Genomic DNA, 27,538 nt, shown 5'->3' with positions numbered 1-27,538 from the left:
ACGTGTTCGGAAATTTTATTAATTAAATATAACAAATTAAATAAAAAAAAAAATAAAAGTAAATAAAACAATAAAAAATCACAAAAATAAGGAAAACTACAAATTAAAAAAGATGAGATATTAAAGTGGGTCGAAAAGATACAAAATAAGCTGATTTAGGAAGAAAAAAAGTATAAAAATTTTAAAAAATAAATATACCAAAATTAAATAAAAAATAAGAGTACATAAATTATTGGTAAGATTACAAAAATATAGAAAAAAATAAAAAGATGAGGAATTAAGGTGGGTCAAGAAATTTTTCAGTATATAACAAATAGAAATATTTAAAAGAAGGTTTAACAAATTTATATTATTAAATTATTATTAGGTGGGTTAAAAATTATACTAATGAAATATAAAAAAATAATTTAAAAATAAAAATTAATAAAAAATGGAAAATGTCACAAAAATATAGGAAAAAATTAAAATAAAATAAAAGCTAATGCAACATTATAACAAATTTATAGGGAACATACAAATTAAAATATATGAGACATTAAGGTGGGTCGAAAAAATTTAATATATAAAAAAATAAGGAATGAGGAAGATTTAAAAAATATTACAACATATATAAACGTTATTAGATAAATAAATGCTAGGGTGTGTAGGAAAATATATTTATTAAATATAAAAAATGAAATAAAATTAAGAAAAAAAAATTGAAAACAATTTGTTGTAATTTTTTCTATGAAAATGAATAAAAATTAAGAAAGCAGAGTGATAAGAGGGTCCGAAAAACATTTTTATTATATAAAACATAACAAAAAGCAGATTTGGAAAAATGTAAAAAAGTGTATAAATATTATTATATATAAAAATTATTATATATAAAAACAAATATATAAAAAAATATTATTGTCTTCAGGATGCCATCAATCAATATGTTCGGGGAAAGCCTCATTTCAGTCGTCCAGGTGGTGAAGAGTGTAGCAGTGGAGTTAGCTGCGGAATATTCATATTCCTCGGATGAAATAACTATTTACATATTTAACCTATCGCATATAAATGTCATACACTACGATCACTACAACGTCTGTAGGGTGTGACATTTCAGAAAGGTAGAGGTTAAACTATTCCGGATATATCACCCGGCCTCAGAAATTTTTGAAGACTTGAAGGGAAATCTTCTCTATGTCCTCGAAGAGCTTGGGATGGTTAATGGCACCAAAAGCCTTCGATACGTCGGTAGCACGGTCTGTTCTTCTTCAATCCACGATTGATATGTAGAGATATGGCGTGTAGTGATGTTGTGGCACTGTGCATTTTCCGGAATTCATACTGATGTTGGGCGACTGGGAACTGCTTCTCATCATGGGGAGAAGTACTACCTATTGGATTTTCCCTATTTGCGACAGGACTACTCGCCTCCGTTGCCACCTTTGCCTGGCTCCAGCATTACCATGGAGATACACATACATACTTCTCTCTTATCATTAGGTACACCCCGATTCATACCAGGTCAATGATAACGAACGGTGTGTTTTACGACACCACTTGTAGATAAGTTTAACATGACTGAAATATTCAGGAAATGTCTCCAACATTATGTGGGATTCTTGCCACTGTTGAAAATGTGACATAGCCTGGCCCTTGGATCGAAATCGGGCTTACAAAGTGTAAGACGGTGTGAACCATGGTGGCACCGAAAACTACGATAATTAAATAATATCGTTTATCGGTCCGTTAAACAAGAATTATTGAACAGTATTTTCTGAAGAAAGCTTCAATCAATAAACCTCGTGTAAGACGGTGTGAACCATGGTGGCACCGAAAACTACGATAATTAAATAATATCGTTTATCGGTTCGTTAAACAAGAATTATTGAACAGTATTTTCTGCAGGAGCTTCAATCAATAAACCTCGACTTTGAAAATAATATTTTCTAGGGAAATATCAGACGAATCATCAATTCAATAAAAGTGGATTCTTAAAAAATATTTTAAAATATCATATCAATATATCAGACTTACCTAATATTATATCATCAGACCTACATGTGCCATCTTATTCGCCATCTTTGTAACTTTTCAAAACTGATCTTGCATCTGAAATTCAAGCTATAGTTAGGGAGATATAAACAAATTTTCAAAATGGACCATGGATCGTATGACTGTTATTAATTATGGGTTGCTTCACAAAAACCTCTGTAACACCTGAACCGTGAAACGGATTTTGAAAAGCAAACTTGTTTCGTTAAGCTAAGAAATGGGGCAACAATACCAAAAGATAACATTTTTGTAACTAATATTACGTGAGACAAGAAAGTCCATGAAATAATGGTTTGAAGAAGAAAATACATTTTTTTAAGTTATATGCAAACGCTTATTTAAAGGCAATCCATTTGAAACAGATTCCAACAAATGTACAACAACACACCAGTAAAATCTGAACAAGCAGCAAAAAAGTCTAACATGTTGTACTTGCTGTGTTTTAAGTGTTACAGGGTTTTTAAGTCAGTATGTTAGCGGCCAAACAGCAATCAGGACAACGAGACAAAAAGCATGCAAGGTACTACTACATGCATAATCATGTAAAATTCTACAAAACATTCACACACTTACACACAGTTTTTCTTCCCTATAATTGTAAATTTATTTTACACTCTTTGTTATGTAGAACACATACTGTGCAAATGTGTGGTTCTTTTACACACTCCCTCTCTGTAATTGTGCATGAAGCAAAGTGGGTTTACTTCACTGAGGCTCTGCCTTGCTCATTTTCGTCACAGCAATTCACATGAAATCTCTTCTTGCCATTGTTTTGTGCTGGGAAGGACACTTCCTGACTCTTCCCTGCTTTTCATATCCAAGTTTTTTTGGTATTGGTTTTGTTTACACCCTAACTGGCATACAGGTGGGTGGCAATGGATTTGTACTCTCTCTCTACTCATTAATGCAAATAATACATTACCAACTCTCATACACATTCAGGCGAGCAATGATATGTGGAGAGATACTTAGCCACACAGTAATGTTTGCCAGTAGATAACTAAGTAAACATTGTTGTTTGTCAAGGTGGAGAGATTGAGTAAAGTAGAAGGAGAAATGAGGGAGATAAAAAACACAGAGTACTATTAACACTTACTAAGCATTGAATAAATGGTACAACAACGACAATAGTAAAGACTTCCTGTCTGCTTAATTATAATGAATTTGAATGAATTGTCTCAAATTAATGTTTGTGCTAGGGATCGTATGAAAGCAAGAAGATTTTGTTTTCATTACTGATTTGTTAATGGGAGCAGAGGAGTGGTTAGATATTGGTGATATTGGGGGGTCACTTGGTAGAAATGCAGGAACTTAATTTACAGGGAATGTTTAAGAGAAGGAAAGAAGTATTTTTTAAAGGATGAAAGACTGCACAAAAAGTGAAATAAAATTTTTCATTTATCCACCATCTTCACAGCTCACCATAAATGTTTTTACATTAAAAATCCATGCTATAGTGTCCGAGTTATGAGGATTTAAAAATATGGACTCTGGTGCGTATGACTATTATTAATTATTGGGTTGTTTGACGAAAACCCTTGTAAGTCCTCGAGTTTGGAACCGATTTTAAAAAGCAAGTTAGTTTTAGAAAGCTTAGAAACTAGGTAAACCTACGAAACATATAATAAACCCATTATTGATATTGAACAAGAAAAAAATTGCCAGGAAATATCATCAGGACAATCTCAGCAACAAACGTGAATATTTTCCAGAAGAAAATCTGAGCAATAAACGTGGATTTTTAAAGAACATTTTCTAGATATTAATCTGAGCAATAAACGTGGATTCTTAAAAAATATTTTTTTAGAGAACCATAAGACAAATAAATGTGGATTTTTAAGGAATATGTTCTCGAGAATCATAAGACGAATAAACGTGCATTTTAAAGGAATATTTTCTCGAGAGACATAAGACCAAAAAACTTGGATTATTAAGGAATATTTTCTCGAGAATCGTAAGACCAGTAAACATGGATTTTTTAGGAATAAACGTGGATTTTCTCGGAATATTTCCTAGAGAATCATAAGAATAATTAACATGATTTTTAATGAGTATTTTCTAGAGCACCATAAGACCATTGAACGTGGATTTTTAAAGATTATTCTCTAGAGAACCATAAGACCATTAAACGTTGACTTTTAAAGATTTTTTTCTTGAGAACCATAAGACAATTAAACGTAGATTTTTAAAGAATATTTTGTGGAGAACTCTCTGCTCTTTAGAAAATATTCTTTATTTCCGAAAACGGAAATAAAATTTTTCATTTATCCACCACCTCCACAGCTCCACATAAATGTTTTTACATTAAAAATTAAAGCTATAGTGTCGGAGTTATGAGGATTTAAAAATTGGGACTCTGGTGCGTATGACTATTATTAATTATTGGTTTGTTTGACAAAAACCCTTGTAAGTCCTCGAATTTGGAACCGATTTTAAAAATCAAATTAGTTTTAGAATGCTTAAAAACTAGGCAATCTTATGAAACATATGATATCGGTTTTCGAAAGTCAATTAGTTTCAGAAAGCTTAGAAATGAAGCTACTCTACCAAAAACGTAATTTTACTGTTAATATTGTATTCTAATAAAAACCCCATATGAAACTTTATTCACATCCATACCAGGCTGATATTCCCATGCATATATACCTAACTTTTCCTAAGGCCTTTCGTTTTGATTTTAGTGTTGATGACGGTGTCATCAAGGACCATTTGTAGCCACACTTGTCCTTTTAGTGGACCGTTGTAAATGACCATTGCCACCATGTCTGTTTGTTTGCCTGCTGCCATTGTTGACAACGGGAAATGGGATGCTTTGTGATGGCCATGATGATGATGGCGTGGCCTAATGGTGTTGCTGCTTATGAATAGGCGGAAATTTCCTGTTACTTCCACTAGTCGTGGCCGCAATAGTGATGTTCGTCCATTATATTTAAATGTCACTTTTATGACTTTAAGTCCCACCAAATTTTTTTTTGTTTTTTTTTTTGTGATTTTTTTTTCTTTATAATATCCATTGTGCTTTAGCAAAGCCATGGATGAATGTGCAGCTAATGATGCTGTCTGCCTAGGTTTTCATAGTAAACGCTTGACGAAGTGACTGCTTTATTTACAACCTTTTGATATTTAATCGTTTGATGATGGACATGTTAATGTTGTAAAGCAAATGTCAAAGGCAGAAATCAAGAATAAAGAAAAGAATGACAGCTAAGCAGGGCAAGAAGTATAAGACTGCACTTATAGGAGAGACAATGAAGCTCTTTCCATAGTTTCTACTTCCAATTCAACCACAGATATAAAATTTTTGTATATTTTCCCAACAGCCCCATTTCTAAGCATTATTAAACTGTTTTATTTTTCTTAATCGGTGTAGTAGCTCTGGAGTTACAATGGTTTTTGTGCAAAAACCCAATAATTAATAACACTTATACGCTCTGTGGCCCTAAAGTGAAAATTCCTCATAACGTCATCACTATGGCTTGGATTTTAAAAATAAAAACTGTTTTGAAAAGGTGCAGAGAGAGTGAGCCCATTGTGAAGTATAAAGGACAAGTGGGGTAACAGAAGGTCCTTGATGATACCATAATAAACGCTGATATCAAAGGGAACGTTTTGTCTATAAGCAAGCTAAATATATTTGTGAACGGATTTTCCATATGAGGTTTTTAAACCAAGTCAGTATTAATTTGGAAAATCGAACGCATTAAGCTTTCTGAAACTAATTTTGTTTTCAAAATCGGTTTTTGTGCTAGAACCTAATAATTAATAATAAATAAATAATAATTAATAATAAAATTAAAATTCCTTATTACTTCTTCACTGTGGCTTGGATTAAAAAAATCGGTTTTGCAAAGCGGCAGAGATTTCAATAAAAGGTAAATAAATAATATAGTCGAGGTATATAGGAATATAGCCTCATTTCTCAGCTTTCTGAAAAGTCTTTAATTTTCAAAATCGGTTAAATGGTTCAGAAGTTAAAACAGTTTTTGTGCAACAACCCAATAATTAATAGCAATCATACGCACTATTGTACTATATTTTAAATTCTTCAAAACTTCTCAAATATTGCTTCGATTTAAAAAGTAAAATATGTTTTGGATAGCTGCAAAGATTTTCGAAAAATAAAAATTAAAAGTCAGGCCCCATGAGTCTCAAGGTCTTTTAGGAAATGCTCCCTTAGCGTAGTTTTATCATTCTCAATCAGCTTGGCATGTCTTTTCTCTACAACCTTAACAACAACTTTGTGTTCTTCTCATTTTCAAATCATAAAGGAAGTGCTCTCTAAAATTACTTTTATAGTCCTCAAAGTCCCTTTGCTAGGGCGTTTGTTTACAGCCATAACGGCAACATCGTTGTTTTCGAATTTCCACATCATTTCAGCAAACCTGGATTTTTAAAAAGTTAAGTCCATTCTGAAGGGACAAAGGAAAAACGTGGTTACAAGTAACCTTTGATGACACCATAATCAAGACCAATATCAAATGGAAAAGTCGTTAGAAGAGGTAAAGTCGATAAGCAGAGCATATAAGCTTGATAAGATTGCGAATGGAACATATACATAAATGGGGTTTTATAACAATTAAGTATTAATTAAAAATGATGAATGGTTTTTGAGTATAGCCTCATTTCTCAGCTTACTGAAAAGTCTTTAATTTTCAAAATCGGCTAAATGGTTCAGGAGTTATAACAGGTTTTGTGCAACACCCCAATAATTAATAGCAGTCATACGCACTGTTGTACTATAATTTAAATTCTTCATAACATCTCAAATATGGCTTCGATTTAAAAAGTAAAATATGTTTTGGAAAGCTGCAAAGATTTTCGAAAAATAAAAATTAAAAGCCAAGCCTCATGCGTCTCAAAATCATTTAGGAAATGCTCCCTAAGCGTAGTTTTATCATTCTCAATCAGCTTTTGAAAACCCAACTTTAAAAATTCCCTTGTTAGGTCTTTTGTTTACAACCATAAAAAAATTTGTGTTCTTCCCATTTTCAAATCATGTAGGAAGTGCTCACTCAAATTATTTTTATGGTTCTCAAATTATTTTTATGGTCCCTTTGCTAGGGCGTTTGTTTACAGCCATAACGGCAACTGCGTGGTTTTTAAATTTTCACATTAGTCCTACAAACCTGGATTTTACTAGTTTTTTTACAATGCGTAATAATTCCTTAAAAGTTGAGTCCATTCTGAAAGGACAGAGGACAAACGTGGCTACAAACAGCCTTTGATGACACCACAATCAATACCAATATCAAATGGAAAAGAAGTAAAGTCGATAAGCAAGAGCATATCAGCTGGATAAGAGATTTAAGAATGTTGCCTCATTTCTCTGCTTTCTGAAACTGCTTTAATTTTCAAAATCGGCTAAACGCTTCAGGAGTTACAACAGTTTTTGTGCAACAACCCAATAATTAATAACAGTCATACGCACTATTGTACAATATTTTAAATTCTTCATAACTTCTCAAATATGGCTTCGATTTGAAAAGTAAAATATGTTTTGGAAAGCCGCAAATATTTTCGAAAAATAAAAATTAGAAGTCAGGACTCATGAGTCTCAATATCATTTAGAAAATGCTCCCTAAATTTAGGTTTATCATTCTCAATCTGCCTTTGAAACCCGAACTTTAAAAATTCCCTTGTTAGGTCTTTTGTTTATAACCATAACAACAATTTTCACATCATTGAAAAAAAAACAAAGGAAATTCCCAAAAGTAAATAAAAACTCTCTTTGCCTTAATCCTTCCATTTCCTCTTCACTTGAAATTGCCACTAAGTGCCTTACATTTGCATACTTTTTTGTTGTTGTTGCTGCTGTTGTTATATATATTTTTTTGTTGAATTACCAGAAGTTCATCAAACTTGATTGTGGCAACAATTTAGCCGACTAAGATGAATATAAAAAAAAAACTACAAAAAAATTGTTGAGACAATGCCTAAAGTTTGCCATTAAACATTTAAACCCCTGAAACGCCTGCAGCAACGCAAAACAACAACAAAAGGATCATACTGCCGCTGCTTCATACTTTTTTCTTGTTATTATTGTTGTTTTTTTTTGTGCTGAATGCAAATAGCCCGGGAGTATACAACAAAAGTGAGTGGTGACTCAAGAGCGGCGTGCAGGGTCTCACGCCATTATAACAACTCTTGATGAAAGCTCCAAACAATGAGAAAGCAAAAAAAAAAGAGACAAACTTTCCATTCACTGTTTTTTAGACATTTAATCCGTGTTATTGTTAATGCGGAGAAGTGAACAAGAACAACAATAAGAGAAGAAAAAAATAACAAATGCACACAAAAAGGCATGATGCTGGTGGAAGAACTAGGTGGCTGGCTGACTGACTGACTGGCATTATGCCAAAGTGCAACATTTTCAATTGGCGCCTATGTTAAATGGTTTGTCAGTGAACTAGGCAACCTGGTGTTGGAATTCTATCCTAGTGATGTGAAAAGAAGGGAGGCTGAATGTCGTGGAGCGCCCCCAGAGATTTTAACTGGGCCAAGTGGGTTAGCAAAAGATAGCTAGAATTTTTTGCTACTTTGATTTTGCTGCAGTTTAACAAACAAACAATTGTGTCTATTGTATAGGCGAAAGCGAGAGAGATGGAGCGAGGGTGTCTGCTGCCTTTGCCTCACTAAGGAGGATATTTATTGATATTGAAATATATGCATGTAAACAGTTTGTTCTGCACAACTTTTTAGGTGGCTGCTCCTGTTTGGCATTGCATTTTTTTTCGCAAACACCTTGAAAGGATTTAAATCCCTTGTCATCGGTATTGTATTGCTCTATGCTGTAAAAGTGCCTCCGAGCACTTTGTTGTTAACGGTAATAACAACAGCAAATACAACAATAAACACTTGTCAAAATCTATAGATTTCAAGGGTTTGATTTTTGTTGTTGTTCTTCACATTATTTGTGTAGCCATTTGAAGGGAGCAAGGATAAATATCAGCAAAATTTTTCATGAAAGTAAAATGAGGATTTTAAAGAATGTTTATTTAAATTATTTAAGCAATATATTTTTCGAAAAAATATGCATTTCCATGCCTTCAAGACCAGAATTTTTAAAACATGACACTTAAAAATTTGTTTACATAGATTTACATAGATTTTTTATTGCTATTTCAGAAGCAGAGAGGAAATATTGTGTTAGTTAGGTTGTAGCCTCATTTCTTAGCTTTCCAAACCATATCTTCGTTTAAAAATCGAAATTATAGTTCAGCAGTTATGGCGGGTTTTGTGAAACATCCCAATAATTAATAATAATTACACGCACTGCGGTACCAACTTCTAAAACCCTCATAACTCTTTTATTATTGCCAGGATTTTAAATTTAAAGGCAGATTTGAAATGCCGCGCAAAAGATGGATAAACGAACAATAAAACATATCGTATTTATCAAAAGTCTCCTATAAAGAATTCCGTTTAAGCGTTGTTGAAAACATTCTTAAAAAGTCATGTTCAAGTTATAACATCTTCAAATCTTAACATTGGTCTTATGATTCTCTAGAAAATATTCTTTAAAAATCCACGTTTATTGTTGATATGATTCTCTAGAAAATATTCTTTAAAAATCCACGTTTATTGTTGATATGATTCTCTAGAAAATATTCTTTAAGAATCCACGTTTATTGTTGATATGATTCTCTAGAAAATATTCTTTAAAAATCCACGTTTATTGTTGATATGATTCTCTAGAAAATATTCTTTAAAAATCCACGTTTATTGTTGATATGATTCTCTAGAAAATATTCTTTAAAAATCCACGTTTATTGTTGATATGATTCTCTAGAAAATATTCTTTAAAAATCCACGTTTATTGTTGATATGATTCTCTAGAAAATATTCTTTAAAAATCCACGTTTATTGTTGATATGATTCTCTAGAAAATATTCTTTAAAAATCCGCGTTTATTGTTGATATGATTATCTAGAAAATATTCTTTAAAAATCCACGATTTTTGGTCTTATGGTTGTCTAGAAAATATTCTTTAAAAATTTACGTTTATTGTTCATATGATTCTCTAAAAAATATTCTTTAAAAATCCACGTTCTATAGAAAATATTCTTTAAAAATCCACGTTTATTGTAAAATTAGTATGGTTTTAGAATGTTGCCTATATTCTTAGGATTCTGAAACTATTTTGCTTTTCAAAATCGTATCTATAGTTTAGGTGTTACAACGGTTTTTGTGAAATAACCCAATAATTATTAACAATCATACGCACTATCGGTCAAATTAAGGAAATCCTCGTAACTCCCTTACTAATGCTTGGATTTTGAATATAAACGCATTTTTGCAAAGCTTACCTTATGCCGCAAAAATGAAAAATAAAGCTATATTTGTACAGATGTTCAAAATTATTTAAAAAACTCGATGTTGATATTGTATATAATCTTCTCACAATTTATCCTCTAAGTTAACTCAACCACCAATAATGTATCCTTTTATACCACTTAACTCCTTTTTATTCTCTTCCTTTTTCATTTCTTACATCTCAATTGTTAACTCATTTTGCCTTTCATTCTTCTTCCTCTTTGCAGCAACAAGTTGTTGAATTATCTGGTTATGTCATTATTTTGGTGGAAAATGTTGATGGTAAAATTAAATTATATGGCTCACCACCGGATCGTGATAATTTGGAAGTGGGCGATGAGATACTCGAAGTTAATGGCTTAACATTGGATAATATCTCACGAACAGAGGTTATACGTCATATACACGATGTAAGTGCTAATGAAGAAAATTATTCAATTTTATGGCAAATTTGTCTTCTCCGTATAATACATTTTGCATGTGTCTTTGCAGTGCATTAAGTCGTGTACCATATGTTTGCGGGTGCGAAAGAAAAATGATTCTCGATTGGGTAAGTAAAAGAAAACAAAAGAATTATTTACAAATTGATGATGATTGAAAATATTGTAGAGATTGGGGTGTATTTTGGATTCGGATTTTATTCTTAATTTTTACTGATTGTTTGGAAGACAAAGGATATTACTGAAATTTTCGTTTATCTGGCTCCATTTTAGCTTTCCAAAACTGATTTTGTGTTAAAAATCCGATTAATGGTGTCAAAGTTATGAGGATTTCTTTATTTGGTACCCACGGGCGTATAAGTGTTTTTAATTATTGGTTTGTTTTACAAAACCCCTTGTAACTTTTAAACCATGAATTCGATTTTATAAAGAGAATGTATTTTAGAAAGCTTTGGAATGAGGCTATATTAAAAAATACTACATGCTTTTCACTTTATTTTGCAATATGAGAAAAAAACTGAGGGAGTATGAGACCAATATTTTTTATGAACCAAAATTCGTCTAAGCTTTGATTTTACCAAAGTAGTCCTTGAAATATTTCACTTAATATTTCGACACATTGCTCTATATATTCATGAGGGTCCCTTTCACATGCTTTATCATGATTAAGATACATAAAATATACAGAGTCCCTTTGATTTCACTTTAAAAATGTGTACATCCCATTTCTTTCCAAACATCCCTGATATTTCGCCACTGCTTGGAATGAATAGCATATAACTATAATTTTCATTTATTCGGCATCTCCTTAGCTTTCCAAACCCGATTTTATATTTCAAATCCATGTAATGGATACCCCCGTGCGTATAAGTATTATTAATTGTTGAGTTGTTTTAGAAAAACCCTTGTAACTTTCGAACCAAGAACCTCATTTTATAAAGATTATTAGTTTCAGGAAGCTTAGATACTCCGTCATAGCCTAAAAGTAAGACATTTTCTAAGCTTGTCGTGAAGTAGAATAAAAATCGTACGGAATGTTTGAGTCATGTTTTCTTAAGACCCATAAGTTCACTAAACTTTGATTTTACCAAAGGTGGTCCTTGCTATAAATTATTAAAAATTGAAACAATTTTCACAATCATTTCTTTAGAACCTATATTACATGCTTTGCCACCATAATGATAGATAGACAGCCTTTTATTTTACTTTAAAAATAGTTACATCCCATTCATCTTCTTATAACTTTGCTTTCTAACCAATTTCTTGCATATACTAATATAATATATAATAATATATATAATATATTTATTATAATTTGTGTTTGTCCGGCACTATCTTAGCTTTCCAAAACCTATTTTAGATTCAAAATCTAAGTAATGGTTTGGGAGTTATGAGTATTTCTTTATTTGGTACCTATCGGGCGTATAAGTGTTATTAATTATTGGGTTGTTTAACAAAAACCCTTGTAAATTGTGGAAAAAGAATGTGATTTTGTAAAGAGAATTAGTTTTGGGAAGCTTAGAAAATAAGCTATGTTTAAAAGGGAGACATTTTGTAAGTTGGCCTCGAATTAGAATAAAAATCCTACGGAATATCTGAGTCATATTTTATTAATAATCAAAAGTGCATTAAACTTTGATTTAGCAAAATGTTGCCCTTCCAAAAAAATTGCTGAAAATTTTAACAATCTCCACAATAATTTTTCGAGAATCTATTTTAAATGTTTCACCATCATAAATATAGATAGAGTGCCTAATTTTTCACTTTAAAAATATGTACATCCCATTCCTCTCATTATAACTTCGCCTTTTCTCCGATTACTTGTGTAGACAAAGATTATTATTATAATTTTTATTTATCCGGCACCGTCTAAGCTTTCCAAAACTTATTTTATGTTCAAAATCCATGTAGTGGTGTGGGAGTTATGAGTATTTCTTTATTTGGTACCTATCGGACGTATAAGTGTTATTAATTATTGGGTTGTTTAACAAAAACCCTTGTAACTTGTGGACCAAGAATGCGATTTTGTAAAGAGAGTTAGTTTCGGGAAGCTTAGAAATTGAGCTATAGTTTAAAAGTGAGACATTTTGTAAGTTGGCCTCGAATTAGAATAAAAATCCAATGGAATGGCTGAGTCATATTTTCTTAAGAATCAATAATCATTAAACTTTGATTTAGCAAAATGTGGCCCTTGCAAACAAATTACTAAAAATTATAACAATCTCCACAATAATTTTTCTAGAAGCTATTTTAAATGTTTCACCATCATTAATATATATAGAGTGCTTAATTTTTCACTTAAAAATATGTACATCCCATTACTTTCATTATAACTTCGCTTTTTCTACGATTACTAGTGTAGACAAAGATTATTATTATAACTTTCATTTATCCGGCACCGTCTTAGCTTTTCAAAACTTATTTTATATTTTAAATCCATGTAATGATGTGGGAGTTATGGGGATTTCTTTATTTGCTACCTATCGGGCGTATAAGTGTTATTAATTATTGGGTTGTTTTACAAAAACCCTTGTAACTTGTGGACCAAGAATGTGATTTTGTAAAGAGAATTAGTTTCGGGAAGCTTAGAAATTAAGCTATAGTCTAAAAGTGAGACATTTTCTAAACGGGCCTAAAATTAGAACAAAAATCGTACGAAATATCTGAGTCATATTTTCTTAACAATCAAAACTGCATTAAGCTTTGTTTTAGCAAAATGCGGTTCTTGCAAAAATATTACTAAAAATTTTAGGATTCTCCACAATAATTTTTCTCGAATCTATTTCAAATGTTTCACCATCATAAATATATATAGAGTGCCTAATTTTTCACTTTAGAAATATGTACATCCCATTCCTTTCATTATAACTTCGCTTTTTCTCCGATTACTTGTGTAGACAAAGATTATTATTATAATTTTCATTTATCCGGCACCATCTTTGCTTTCCAAAACTTTTTTTATATTTAAAATCCATGTAGTGGTGTGGGAGTTATGGGGATTTCATTATTTGCTACCTCCCGGACGTATAAGTGTTATTAATTATTGGGTAGTTTTGCCAAAACTTAGATAGCTTCTGAACCGAGAATTCGATTTTAAAAATCAAGACAGTTTTGGAAAGCCCAGACATGGCGCTGGACTCTACAAAATATAACAAATCCCTGAATTATCGGGAACTAGACGGAAAATTTACGAAATTGCAGACAAATAATTTTTAATATATTTTTTCAAATGTCCGACATCGACTAATGGCACACATGGCGTTGGCATATGCGATTGAGTTGTTACGGTTTATGTCTTAAGGCAAGGAATCACTGGGATTTCCAGAAATTTTAGTTATAAAAGGAGTTATTTTAAGGAGAACTTATATTCATCCGATCTTCATGTCACAAATATTTCCCTCCTTCTCTAAAATAGTATGGCTAACTATATATTCTATAACCCATAAATTATCCAAACGCAATATTTTTCTCTCTCCATCCTCCAGTAATTATGGCCAGCTAACTGCTAGCATGTCAAATCCGACAGTGAAATGTACCTGATAACTAATGAAAATAGATTTACAGCCACTTGGACATAAATCATTGATGCATAAAAGCAAATTACCTTCATTTGGCACATTGGGAGATTGGCAAACAGCACACAAACATGTAGACGCACACACACAAGTGGATAAGCTCGCATGCCAATTCCCACACACTCCCTTATAATGAAAGCTAACAATGAATTGTACGAATGAATTGAAATGCAATGACGGGGACACACCCTTAAAATCAAATGAAAAGTAAATTCCCTCGATTCAACCTCTTTCCCAGTTACGAAACTGGCATGACCCCATGAACGTAATGCTATTGATTACAAATCCGATCCACCGTGGAAAAACAAAAACTGGATGGCAATTGTGTTTTTGTTTTGGTGTCATGGGGGAAGGCAACGTAGACGAAAATCGCTACATGCAACAAACGGCAATTGATTTTTAAATGATTATTTTAGCCGAACAAGTATTGGGAAGTTCTAACCATCATCATTCGTCAATGCCTAGCATCAGCTACTACCTTCACTACGACTATTTTTGGTTGTTGTTGTTGTTGTAGCAGCATTGGCCACATACTTCAGCCATATGTAGTTGTTACGTTTCATTTCTGGTTGATTAATTGTTTGTGGTTTATATGTTTGCCAACAAAATCAACACAAATCCACAGAAACACAGTCTCGTGTGCGTGTGTGCTTTCATGCCATCAGATTTTGGCAATTAGCAGCTTTCTGCGCAGTACAACATTCAACATGCAAACACAATTGTTGTTGTTGCTGTTATGTGCCTGGTCATTGCCACTCAAAAAATGACTGTTGACAATTGAAGTGAGCCATATGCCAACAAATAAGTTCCCATTAAGGGATTTTATATGGCACAGGGAAGGCAATGGTGAAAAAAAGCTAATCAGGAAATTGTATTGCGGAATAAAATAGCATAATTATAATTTTCATTAATCAGGCATCTCCGCAGTTTTCCAAAAATGCTTTAATATTTCAAATCCAAGCGATAGAAGGGAAGTTATCTGGTTTTCTGTAATGGGTACGTATGGGCGTATAAGTGTTATTAATTATTGGGTTCTTTTACAAAAATGTTTGTAACTCCCGAACTATGAGGACGAATTTTAAAAGAAGATTATTTTTAAAAAGCATAGAAATGAGGCTGTATTCCAAAGAATATAAAGTTTATAAAATACAATGTGATCATTACCCAAAAGAGCTTACAAATCTGGCTATATTTAAAAAGATTCCGAGTTCAAAAAATACATTGTTATCATTATACCAAGGAGATGGAAATTCGAATCGAATAGAAAAGTCTTCAAACATTCAAAATTGCATTTTTTTTTTTCAAAAACACAAGATAATATTTACAATTAAATTAAGTTTATTGAAATCATCTTCATATGGCATCATACTCCTATAGAAATTATAATGTGGGCATAAAAAAAAAAAAAAAAATATATATATATATATATATATATATATATATATATATATATATATATATATATATATATATATATATATATATATATAATTTTTATTTCCTATACAAAAGATCACCGGAGACGACTTTTCCTATACAAAAGTTCACCGGAGATGACTTTTCCTATACAAAAGTTCACCGGATATATATTTTTTCCAATACAAAAGTTCACCAGATATGACTATTCCTATACAAAAGTTCATCGGAGATTACTTTTCCTATTCAAAAGCTCACCGGAGATAAATTTTCCAATACAAAAGTTCACCGGAGATGATTTTCCTACACAATAGTTCACCGGAGATGACTTTTCCTATACAAAAGTTTACCGGATATGACTTTTCCTATACAAAAGTTCACCGGAGATGACTTTTCCTATACAAAAGTTGACCGGAGATGACTTTTCCTATACAAAAGTTCACCGGAGATGACTTTTCCTATACAAAAGTTCACCCGAGATGACTTTTCCTATACAAAAGTTCACCGGAGATGACTTTTCCAATACTAAAGTTCATCTGTCAAAAATAGCTTCCTTTGTTAGCTTCCCAAAACTAATTTACTTTTTAAAATCGGTTGTATTGTTCAGACGTTACAACACTTTTTGTGAAATTATCCAATAATTAATAACAATCATACGACCAACAGTACCAATTTTAAAAATCTTCATATCTCCCTTACTATGGTTTCGATTTTGAATATGAAAACGGTTCTGGAAAGCTTCTGCGATTTTTGATTTGCTTTGGATATACTTTTGATTTGCTTTGTATATAAGCCAATATCTTGGACCTTGGACTCCAACAAACTAAAACATTGACAAAGTGGTTTTGAATTCTAAGAAGTAACAAAGATTTAAATTAGTATTCTAAGCCACTTTAAAGAAAAAAAATTAATTGTCAATGTTTTAGTGCGTTGAAATTTGGATATTTTCCCAAAACACAAGATAATATTTACAATTACAATTACTATACATCATAGAAATTATAATTTTCATAAAAATTATTTTTCGTTCATCAGGCGTCTCTGCAGATTTCCAAAAATGTTTTAATATTTCAAATCCTAGCGATAGAAGGGAAGTTATCTGGATTTCCTTAATGGGTGCGTGTGTGCGTATGAGTGTTATTAATTATTGGATTGTTTTATAAAAACTTTTGTAACTCCTGAACTATAAGCATGAATTTAAATATCAGATTAGTTTTCGAAAGCGTATAAATGAGGCTATAATCCAAAATATATACAGCTTAAAAAATACATACTGGTTATTAGACCAAAGAGCTTACAAATCAGGCTATATTCCAAAAAATACCGAATTCCGAAAAAACACATAGTGATCACCATACCAATTTAATGAAAAATAAAATTCAAAGCCTGCCTGCTAAGAAAATTCTTCAAACATTGAAATTTGGATTTGTTTGTTTTTTTTTTGTTTCAAAACACAAGATAATATTTACAATTAAAATTAGGAATATTTAAATCATCATCCTATAGCATCATAGAAATTATAATTTTCATAAAAATTATTTTTCATTCAACAGGCACTGCTGCAGATTTCCAAAAATGGTTTGATATTTAAAATCCGAGCTAAAGAACTGGAGTTATGAGGGTTTCTTTAATTGGTACATGTGTGCGTATGAGTGTTATTAATTATTGGGTTGTTTTGCAAAAACTTATGTAACTCCTGAACTATAAGCATGAATTTAAATAGCAGATAAGTTTTCGAAAGCTTATAAATGAGGCTATAATCCCAAATATATACAGATTAGGAAATATATGCTGGTCATTACACCAAAGGGCTTACAAATCAGGCCATATTCCAAAAAAATAACGAATTTAGAAAAAGACCTCCTGAACATTATACCTGTGAAATGGAAAATAAAATTCAAAGCGCTTCTGCTAAAGAAAAGTCTTCAAACATTCAAATTTGGATTTATTTTTCCAAATCCCCAGATAATATTAACAATTAAAATTGAATATTAAAATTAAGAATATTGAAATCATCTTCCTATAAATTTCAAAGTATGACATCCCTATATCCCACATTCAAGCAGCTGCAGTTGTTGCGTACATTGAGAAAATTCTTCACCAAAAAATTTCCCTGAGTACAAGAAAGAGGCGTAATGAGAGCCCTAAAGAGCAGGTGAGAGGACGAAACGAATATAGAAAAGGAGCACTTGAGTAAGTGATTGTTTATGATGATGCTGCTATTGAAGGTGGCGTTGGTGATGGCAATGGCACTGACTGTATTTTAAATGTCAACTTCCGCTTTTTGGCAAAATGGAAATTCACTAAAGCATGGCAAAGCAGCAATAATACTTCCGTAACAGTGCCTCTCTCCACTAGGGAATTGTACAGCGTCACTCTTCTCTTTGGATGTGTGTGTGTGCGCGCCTCGCAAAATATTTGGCAACACAACAAACGACAACAAGTGATGGATTTGTATTTAAATCCACCCCACTTTGGGAATATTTAGGTCATCACACAAATGCTGCTGATGTGAACGATGAACATAAAACCGGGATGTTTGTTTTGGTGAGATAGGTTAAAGGCGGATGTGGATGTTTAAACAACTGAGGGAATACACAGTACAATCATTAGCAGGCTGAAAGCATGGATGTATTTTTTGAGTGAAAAGCTTTGTTATAGGAAATTCTTGGGAATATTTGGTTATTTTGTTTTTGTTATTATGACCTTATGTACTTGGGGTACTATTTTATGTAGAAATTGAAATTAAATTACTTTTGTGACCGGACAAAGGAATTGCTAGGAAAGTTTATGGCTTTTACCTTCTATTGCAATGTCAGACATTACAATGTATCATTCTGGAATGTGGCCTAATTTCTACACTTTTTAAGTCATATTTCCGTTTAAATATCGCATGTCTGGTCCAGGAGTTATAAGGGTTTTCGTAAAGTAAACCAGTAATTAATAACAATCATAGGCAATGGCTTACCAATTTTAAAAGTTCTCATAACTCTCTTACTTTTGTTTAGATTTGAAATATAAAACAAGTTTTGAAAGCTACTGCCATATCGTATAAATAAAATATAAAATAAAACGTTTATTCTTTAAAAATGTATGTATACCGATTCGATGATTCTCTAAGGTCAACGATTTCCGTAGTTGCTTATGAAAGAACATTGGCTATTGCAGCTGAACTTGGGCCAAAGCTTACCAAGGTTTATCCTGATATTGTAGTTCAGGATATTCTCCTTTATTAAGCCTTGGCATTGAAGTTTTGGTCATTCTCTTCACAATTATCTGTCCGCTACTTGGATGTCTGTTTTGTTTAAAACATTACTACTTTATCTCTTTCAAACATTGTTTTATACCCTTTATTTTGGTAGACTAAGTTCATTATTATAATTTGCATTTATGCGCCACAATTTTAGCTTTTCAAAACATATTTTATATTAAAAATCCAAGTAATGGTGTGTGAGTTATCAGGAGTTCTTTGTTTGGTACCCTGGGGCGTATAAGTGTTATTAATTTTTGGATTGCTTTACTAAAACCCTTGTAACATCTGATCCAATAACCCGATTTTAAAAATCAAAGTAGGTTTGGAAAGTCTAGATATGACGCTAATTTTATTAGGACAAGAATGTCCTTGCTTGGCTTAAAATACCAGGAAAAATCTAAGAAATTGCAGACAAATAATATTTGGTATATTTTCAAACTGCCAACACTGGGCAATGGTGCACTAAACCATGATATTACAAAATGTGCTCCCTGCAATTAAAACTTTCAACACTTTTCTCAATATGCTCATTAGTATCGACATCTCATTTTTTACCTTAATAAAATAAAGGTATATGCAATACCTTTGATTTCACTTTAAAAATGTGTAATTCCCCTTTCTCTTTTAATATGAATATTTGCTTGTGATTATTTTGATAGGAAATGATTACTACTCAAATTTTATTTTATTTAGCTTTTCAAAACTGGTTTCATATTCCAAATTCAAGTGATAGCATGGGAATTGTGAAGAGTTCTTTATTTGGTACCTCGGTGCGTATAAGTATTATTAATTGTTGGGTTGTTTTACAAAATCCCTTGTAACTAGTGAACCAAGAATACGATTTTATAAAGAAGATTAGTTTCAGAAAGCTTAGAAATTAAGATATATTTTAAAAGTGAGACATACTCTGACCTGACCTTGAATTATAATAAAAAGCCTATGGAATGTCTGAGTCATATTTTCTTAGAACCAAAAGTGCACTAAACTTTATTTTACAAAAGATGTTACTTGGAATATATTACTACAAATTTCAATACTTTCCACTGTCAACTCATTAAAATCTATTTGACATGTTTTGCCATGAAAAAGATGGATATGGAAACTTTAGAATTTCCATTAAAAACTAGTACATTCCATTTCTCTTCTTCAAATATTAAGTTTATACATATTATTTGGGTAGACTAGCATTGATTGCAATTTTGATATTTCCGGCATCATTTTAACTTTCCAATACTAGTTTTATATTCACAATCTAAGAAGTGGTATGGGAGTTATGAAGATTTCCTTATTTGGTACCCCGGTACGTGTAAGTGTTATTAATTGTTGGATTGTTTCACCAAAACTGTTGTAACTTCTAAACCAATAACTCGATTTTAAAAATTTAGGTGAATTTTGAAAGCCTGAAAATGACGCTAATTTTGTAAAAATTTAAACGTCCTTGCTTAACTTGAAATATAATACAAAAGTCTACGAAACTGAAGACAAATAATATTTGATACGTTTTCAAACCCACAGTGCACTGAATTTTAATTTTACGAGAGGTGGCCCCTGCTATAAATTACAACAAATTCCATACATTACTCGATATGCTCATTAGAATCTACTTCTAATGTTTTACCATAACAAACATATATATGAGGCGTTAGGTTTTATATTTAAAATGTAATCTCTTTTCTCTCCTTAAATCCATGATTTCTTAACCATTTTTTGTATAGAACAGTTTTAATATTATAATTTTCATTTATGTGGCACCATCCTAGCTTTTCAAAACTGGTTTCATATTCAAAATCCAGGTAGTGGTGTGGAAGTTATGAGGATTTCTTTATTTGGTCCACTTGGGCGTATAAGTGTTATTAATTTTTGGTTTGTTTTACCAAAACTGCTGTAATTTTTTAACCAAAATGTCAATGTTTAAATTCAAGGCAGTTTTGAAAAGCCCAGAAATTACGCTAGACTATCCAAAAGGCAAGAATTCCCTTACTTATCAGGTACTAGATAGAAAATTGTCGGAATTGTAGTCAAATAAGTTTTTATGTGTTTTTCAAAAGTCCAACTAAGACCAATGACCTATATATCGTTGCCGTGTAGGAGCAAAATATTCACTTTTATACCTTAAACCAGTGACACGGGAAATCACTACAAATAGTCTATAATGTGCAGTTGCATAAATTTGTTGTTTTCTGTAGAAATACTTGCTTCCTATTTTAAAATATTGTGATATATATATTCTCAAAGTCAAAACTTATCCAGACGCAATATTTTCTCTCCAACCTCCAGTTATTATTGCCACCTAACGGATATATCAATTACGACAGTAAAATATACCTGAAAACTAACGAAAACGAACACTTGGACATAAGTCATGGATGCATAAGAGCAAATTAATTTCATTCGGCACCTTAGACAATTTGGGAGGAGAAAATTATTGTTTTATTATACCATAGGTTGTCTTTTATTTTCTCAACATAATCTGACGAAATGTTGGCTTTTTGTGTATATTTTTTATTTCTAAGCTTTTCAAAAAATTATTTTTCAAAATTGAGAACCTGGTTCAAGGTACCTATAGGGGTACCAAACTTTGTAAAATCCCTATAGTTTTCTCATAATCGGACTTAAATTGAGATGACTTTGAGTCTTGAAAAATTATAAGTCCGCTATTCCATAGGTTTTGACTTTCATTTCAAGATCAGCTATAGAAATGTCATCTTCTACGAAGATAGCCCCTTCTGTAAGCTTTCCAAGAATAATTTATTTTCTTAAATCAGCTATCTGGTTCAGAAATTACAACACTTTTTGTAAAAATATATAATAATTAATAACAATTATACGCTCCTAGTATCCATTTTAAAAATCCTTATAACTCCTTTACTATGGTTTCGATTTTGAATATAAAAGTGGTTCTGGAAAGCTTCTGAGATGACGGATAAATAAAAAATTAAAATAATATTATTATAAATGTTTTTAACAATTTATGTGTTTGGCTTACTGCCAAAGCATTGCTAATGAATATAATACCCATATATATTTTTACTATGACTTTAATTTTGACTGAAAAAGTCTGAGGATAAAAATTAAATAAAAATTATTTAACGTCAAAGTGTTTGGTTTGATGGAGTCCATTTCGGATTTAAATTGAATTGACTTTGAACCTTAAAAAAAATATAAGTCCTTTATTCCAAAGGCTTTGTCTTCAATTTCAATATGAGTTATACGAAGGTAGCCTCTTTTGTAAGCTTTCCAAAAATAATTTATTTTCTTAAATCAGCTGTCTGGGTCAGATGTTACAACGCTTTTTGTAAAACTTTCCAATAATTAATAACATTCATACGCTTACCAGTACCAATTTTAAAAATCCTCAACTTCCTCACTACGTAGTCTATTTTGAATATAATAAGGGTTCTGGAAAGATTCTGCGATGACGGATAAATAAAAATTAAAATAATATTATTATTTATTTTTAAAATCGGTTGCCTGGTTCAGATATTACAAGGCTTTGTATGAATTTATGCAATAATTAATAACAATTATACTCTCTGCTGTACCAATTTAAAAAAATCCCCATAGCTACCTTGCTATGGCTTCGATTTTGAAAATGAAACCTCTTTTTTGGAAAGCTTCTTCTATTACGGATAAATAGAAAATAAAATACAATTTTTGGTGTGATGGAGTCCATTTCGGACTTAAATTAAAATGATTTTGAGCCTTGAAAAATTATAAGTTCCCTATTCCATAGGTTGTGCTTTCCATTTCAGGATCAGTTAAATAAATGTAATATTCTAAGGAAATAGCCTCGTTTGTAGGCTTTCCATAACTTATTTAATTATTAAAATCGGTTGTCTGGTTCAGACATTACAAGGCTTTGTATGAATTTATGCAATAATTAATAACAATCATACGCTCACCTGTACAAATTAAAAAAAAATCCTCATAACTCCCTTGCTATGGATTCGATTTTGAAAATAAAACCTGTTATGGAAAGCTTTTTTCATCACGGATAAATCGAAAACAAAATTATAATTTTGTGTTCTATAACAGTTATCAAAAATTCTAAATTTTGGGTAGTCAACAAATATTTGTTTGGCCCTATTTAAAAATCTTTTTTATTGCCACTAAAAAGTCACACATAAAAATCAGATTCTGTCTAATTTACCATTTGACCATATTGTAAATACCCCAACCAACAACTAGCCAACATTTTTTGTTGGCTTACTGCCACAGTTTTACTAATGGAATTTAACTTTGATTCGGTATATAGCCTCGGTATTTAAGGTTTGTTGTGGGTTTACAATTTAACCCAACAATGGTGGTTAGATTTCATTAGATCAAAGTTTTAAGTTTAGGGTACACACGCACATATAGAGAGACAAACATTTAGATATTCTCGACAAATACAACAAAATCATTTAGGTATCCCAAAACTATGGTGCACCATCTATTTACATAGAGACAACATCCCATTACCCTTTCTTGTTAAGGCATCCTTTCAAATGCAAAGGAAAACTTTGCATTACAAAATGTTAAGAGGTTTCGTTTTTTTTTTTGCAAAAGCGGATATGCGCAAACAATCTCCGTATTGCCTGAAGATGGTTAGGTAAGATATTTATTAAAGTGTCTACATGTTGAGGTATGTGTATTTGTATATGTGTCTGTCTACCAAACTTAACAGGTGTCAGTTAAGTGTTTCTATTTTCAATTGGTCCTCCTTCAGTGTGTGTATTTTTAGGATTTGTCCTTCCTCCACCTTTTTTTTTGAAGACTTTGTAGTTGTTGCCGTTTGGTAGTAGTTGTTTGTTGTTGGTTTTCTAAAAACCACACACAATGCCAGCTGCAAATTTTGGTTTGCAAAACTATTTTTTTGGTTTTTGTTTTTGCCCAGACTAACTATTATTTGTCGAAAGGACCTTACTTTGCCCCTGACCAAGTGAACGAAAGATAACAAGCAAATATAGCTGTCAGTGACTTATGGATATTTAATGGGGTGTAATGGAAATAATATTTTTTTTTTTTCAAACACTGTGCAACACTGGAAATGCAAACAACTTCTAACGGGCATTTTCTGAAAGTACATATTGAGACTACAAAAACCTTAATTGGGTTTTGTGTTCTTAGATCGGGTTTAGATTTTATGGCCTTATCTAAACCGACCTAAAATGAGCCTTTTTTCCAGTGATCGGACCTTTATCTCCGAAACTAATAAGAATTTTGCTTTGCAGTCTTCACCAATATTGTAGCCCTAAAATAGAGAAACTTATGTGTCAAACAGATGAACTAGGAAAAACTGCATCTAGTGCATCAAACGCGTTAAAATATAGAAAAGTTTACATCATTTCTGAAATTCTGGTCAGTAACAACTAAACTGTTGGGAGTTGAAACAAGTAACAATTCTAAAAACTTTCCAAATAATGTGACCATCGATTCTTCAGAACATTCTGAACCTATAAAATGGTTTTTTAACGTTGTTTAAGGAGTATTTCATAACATACCTTTTACAAAACTTATTTCAAACAATGTTCACACAGGCTGTTTTTTCTCATGTTGGGGATTTCAATGAATTATTGAAATATTTACCAAATTGTTGTTAAAAAATTTGCTATAAACAAGGCGATAGAGGCATTTTACAACAATATAATGTTCTGAAGAGTTGTGTATTACATTCCAGAGAATATTTTCCTAAAAGGTAACATTAAAAAGAATTTAACACTTTGGGAGATACGCTGCTAAATATACATAAATTATAGAATTTTTAGATATATTATAAAATTTGAGGCAATAAATGCAGTTTTTTGAGTTCACTATTCCTCCAAATATTTTCTTCTTGCTCTTATCTACAAGTTTGCTGCAGATGTCAAAACAAGATTCGTATTGGTTTCAGAATACAGCCCCGATTTGTTTTAAAAATTCGATATTTAACCATGTTTAGATGAGCCCATAAAAACCGCACCCGATCTAAGAAAACAAAACCCAAATATGGTTATTGCCTATTGGTCCTCTACTTTCATAAAATTCTGGAAAGAAGTTGTTTGCACGCGATTGGCTCAAAAATGTTGCACAGTGAAATTAATAATAAAAAGTGACAAATATTGTCTTGAGGGTTATCACCCCAAAGATGTGGACTTTTTGAAAATATTTGTGGAGAAAAATACATTTACTTTATTTTTTTATAAAGTCTGCATCCCATCAGCTTTCCAAAAATATTTTCAAGTTTAAAATCATAAAATCATTTAAAGTCATAGAGCGGTAGAGTAGATGACCCCTTGGGTCGTCTACCGTAGAGTAGATGTCCCCTTGGGTTTTCTACTGTTTAGTATATACACTAGGGTTAGTCATTTTTTCATTTTTTTTCGAATATCAAAAATCTGTGGAAATGGCATGCAGGGCATGCCAAAATAATAAGAATTGCGTTTTTACTTTTTCGAAATTGTAAAAAAACCTTCCGCACAAAATGCAATTACTTAAGCTAAAAACAAACTTTTTTAGTTTACTTTTTGTTTTAAATTTGAGAAATTTTTTTCTGCAATAGTTGTTCTTTGAAATAATTTTTTTTAGTTGGTTTTAGTGCATCGATTTCAAATATGCAATTTGATCAAAAATCTGCCATTTAGTTTTTAAGCTGCATCGATTTTAAAATTTGCAACTCGGTTTCATTTCCAGTTTCCAAAATTTTAAATGAGTTGCTCTAATAAAAGTTTGACAATACAGAAGTAATGTCATAATACATAATTTATATCGTTTTGAGTTTTAAATTATTTTTTTCATAGTTTGTGTTCACATCGCAATGTCGTTTAAAAAAAGTTGCAAAAATGTCCAAAAAACAGTGATAACTGGGTCAAAAATTTTAAAGCAAAAAGACCGCATGAAATAAAAAACTGTTTTGCCGCTATACCATTTATACGAATTTCCGAAAGAAATTTGAGAATTTTAGCTACAATTTTTAACCGAACTAGCTGTAATAATCAATATTTTATTTAAAAAATATTATCAAATTTTAAAAATCACAAAAAAATTCAATTTGTGCGGAACGTTTTTCCACAATTTCGAAAAAGTAAAAGAAATGACTAACTCTAATATACACACTTGTGCCGTCTAGATAGATAGATGGCCTTTTGGATACTCTAATGTTGACCAGATGGCCCCTTCGGTCTTCTATTGTAGAGTAGATGGACCCTTGGGTCTTCTACTGTTTAGTATATACACACTTGTGTCGTCTACTGTTGAGTAGATGACCCCTTGGATCCTGTACAGTAGAGTTGATGGCCCATTGGGTCCTCAACTGTAGAGTAAATGTCCGGTTGGGTCGTCTAGGGTAGAGTAAGTGGCGCCTTTAATTGTCTACTGTAGAGTAGATGGCCCTTTGGGTCGTCTACGGTAGAGTAAATGACCCCTTGGGTCGTCTAAGGTAGTGTAGATGGTCCATTTGGTCGTCTACGGTAGAGTAGATGACCCATTGGGTCGTCTAAGGTACAGTAGATGACCCATTGGGTCGTCTAAGGTACAGTAGATGGCCCATCTGACCCAAAAAGGTGCGTCTTTTATTATCTGTTGTAGAGTAGATGACCCCTTGGGTCGTCTAAGGTAGTGTAGATGGTCCATTTGGTAGTCTACAGTAGAGTAGATGACCCCTTGGGTCGTCTAAGCTAGAGTAGATGACCCATATGGGCTTCTACGGTACAGTAGATGACCCCTTGGGTCGTCTGACCCAAAAAGGTGCGTCTTTATTATATGCTGTAGAGTAGATGACCCCTTGGGTCGTCTAAGGTAGAGTAGATGGCCCATTCGGTCGTCTACGGTAGAGTAGATGGACCCTTGGGTCGTCTACGGTAGAGTAGATGACCCCTTGGGTCGTCTAAGGTAGAGTAGATGGCCCATTTGGGCGTCTGCGGTAGAATAGGTGACCCCTTGGGTCGTCTACTGTAGAGTAGATGGCACCTTGAGTCGTCTACTGTAGAGTAGATGGTCCCTTGGGTCGTCTACGGTATCATCTACTGTAGAGTAGATGGCCCCTTAGGTCATCTTCTGTAGAGTAGATGGCCCCTTGGGTCGTATACGGTAGAGTAGATGACCCCTTGGGTTGTGTAAGGTAGAGTAGATGACCCCTTGGGTCTCTAAGGTAGAGTAGATGGCCCATTTGGTAGTCTACAGTAGAGTTGATGGCCCATTGGGTCCTCAAATGTAGAGTAAATGACCCGTTGGGTCGTCTAGGATAGAGTAGGTGGCGCCTTTAATTGTCTACTGTAGAGTAGATGGCCCATTTGGTCGTCTACGGTAGAGTAGATGACCTTTTGGGTCGTCTACGGTAGAGTAGATGACCCTTGGGTCGTCTACGGTAGAGTAGATGGTCCACGGTAGGGTAGATGACCCCTTGGGTTGTCTAAGGTAGATTAGATGACCCCTTGTGTCTCTAAGGTAGAGTAGATGGCCCCTTGGGTCGTCTACTTTCTAGTATATACCCACGTGTATCGTCTACTGTAGAGTAGATGGCCCCTTAGGTCATCTTCTGTAGAGTAGATGGCCCC

The 27,538-nt window shown here is 32.3% G+C and overlaps 1 protein-coding gene across 1 annotated transcript in view; it reads left to right on the top strand.

Moving 5' to 3' along the window:
* Positions 1 to 27,538, top strand: part of sdt (MAGUK p55 family member stardust) — a 373,248-nt gene that overhangs the window by 60,334 nt on the left and 285,376 nt on the right. The window contains exons 3-4 of the mRNA XM_073976794.1: positions 10,569 to 10,751; positions 10,834 to 10,891. Coding sequence (XP_073832895.1) covers positions 10,569 to 10,751; positions 10,834 to 10,891 — 241 coding nt within the window. The remainder of the gene's footprint in view (positions 1 to 10,568; positions 10,752 to 10,833; positions 10,892 to 27,538) is intronic.

The sequence above is a fragment of the Musca autumnalis genome, unplaced genomic scaffold (assembly GCF_047663935.1).
Source record: "Musca autumnalis isolate F117 unplaced genomic scaffold, ASM4766393v1 scaffold_3, whole genome shotgun sequence".
Lineage (NCBI taxonomy): Eukaryota > Metazoa > Arthropoda > Insecta > Diptera > Muscidae > Musca > Musca autumnalis.
Note: the sequence above shows the minus strand (reverse complement) of the source record. Positions and strands in the feature narration are given on the sequence as shown.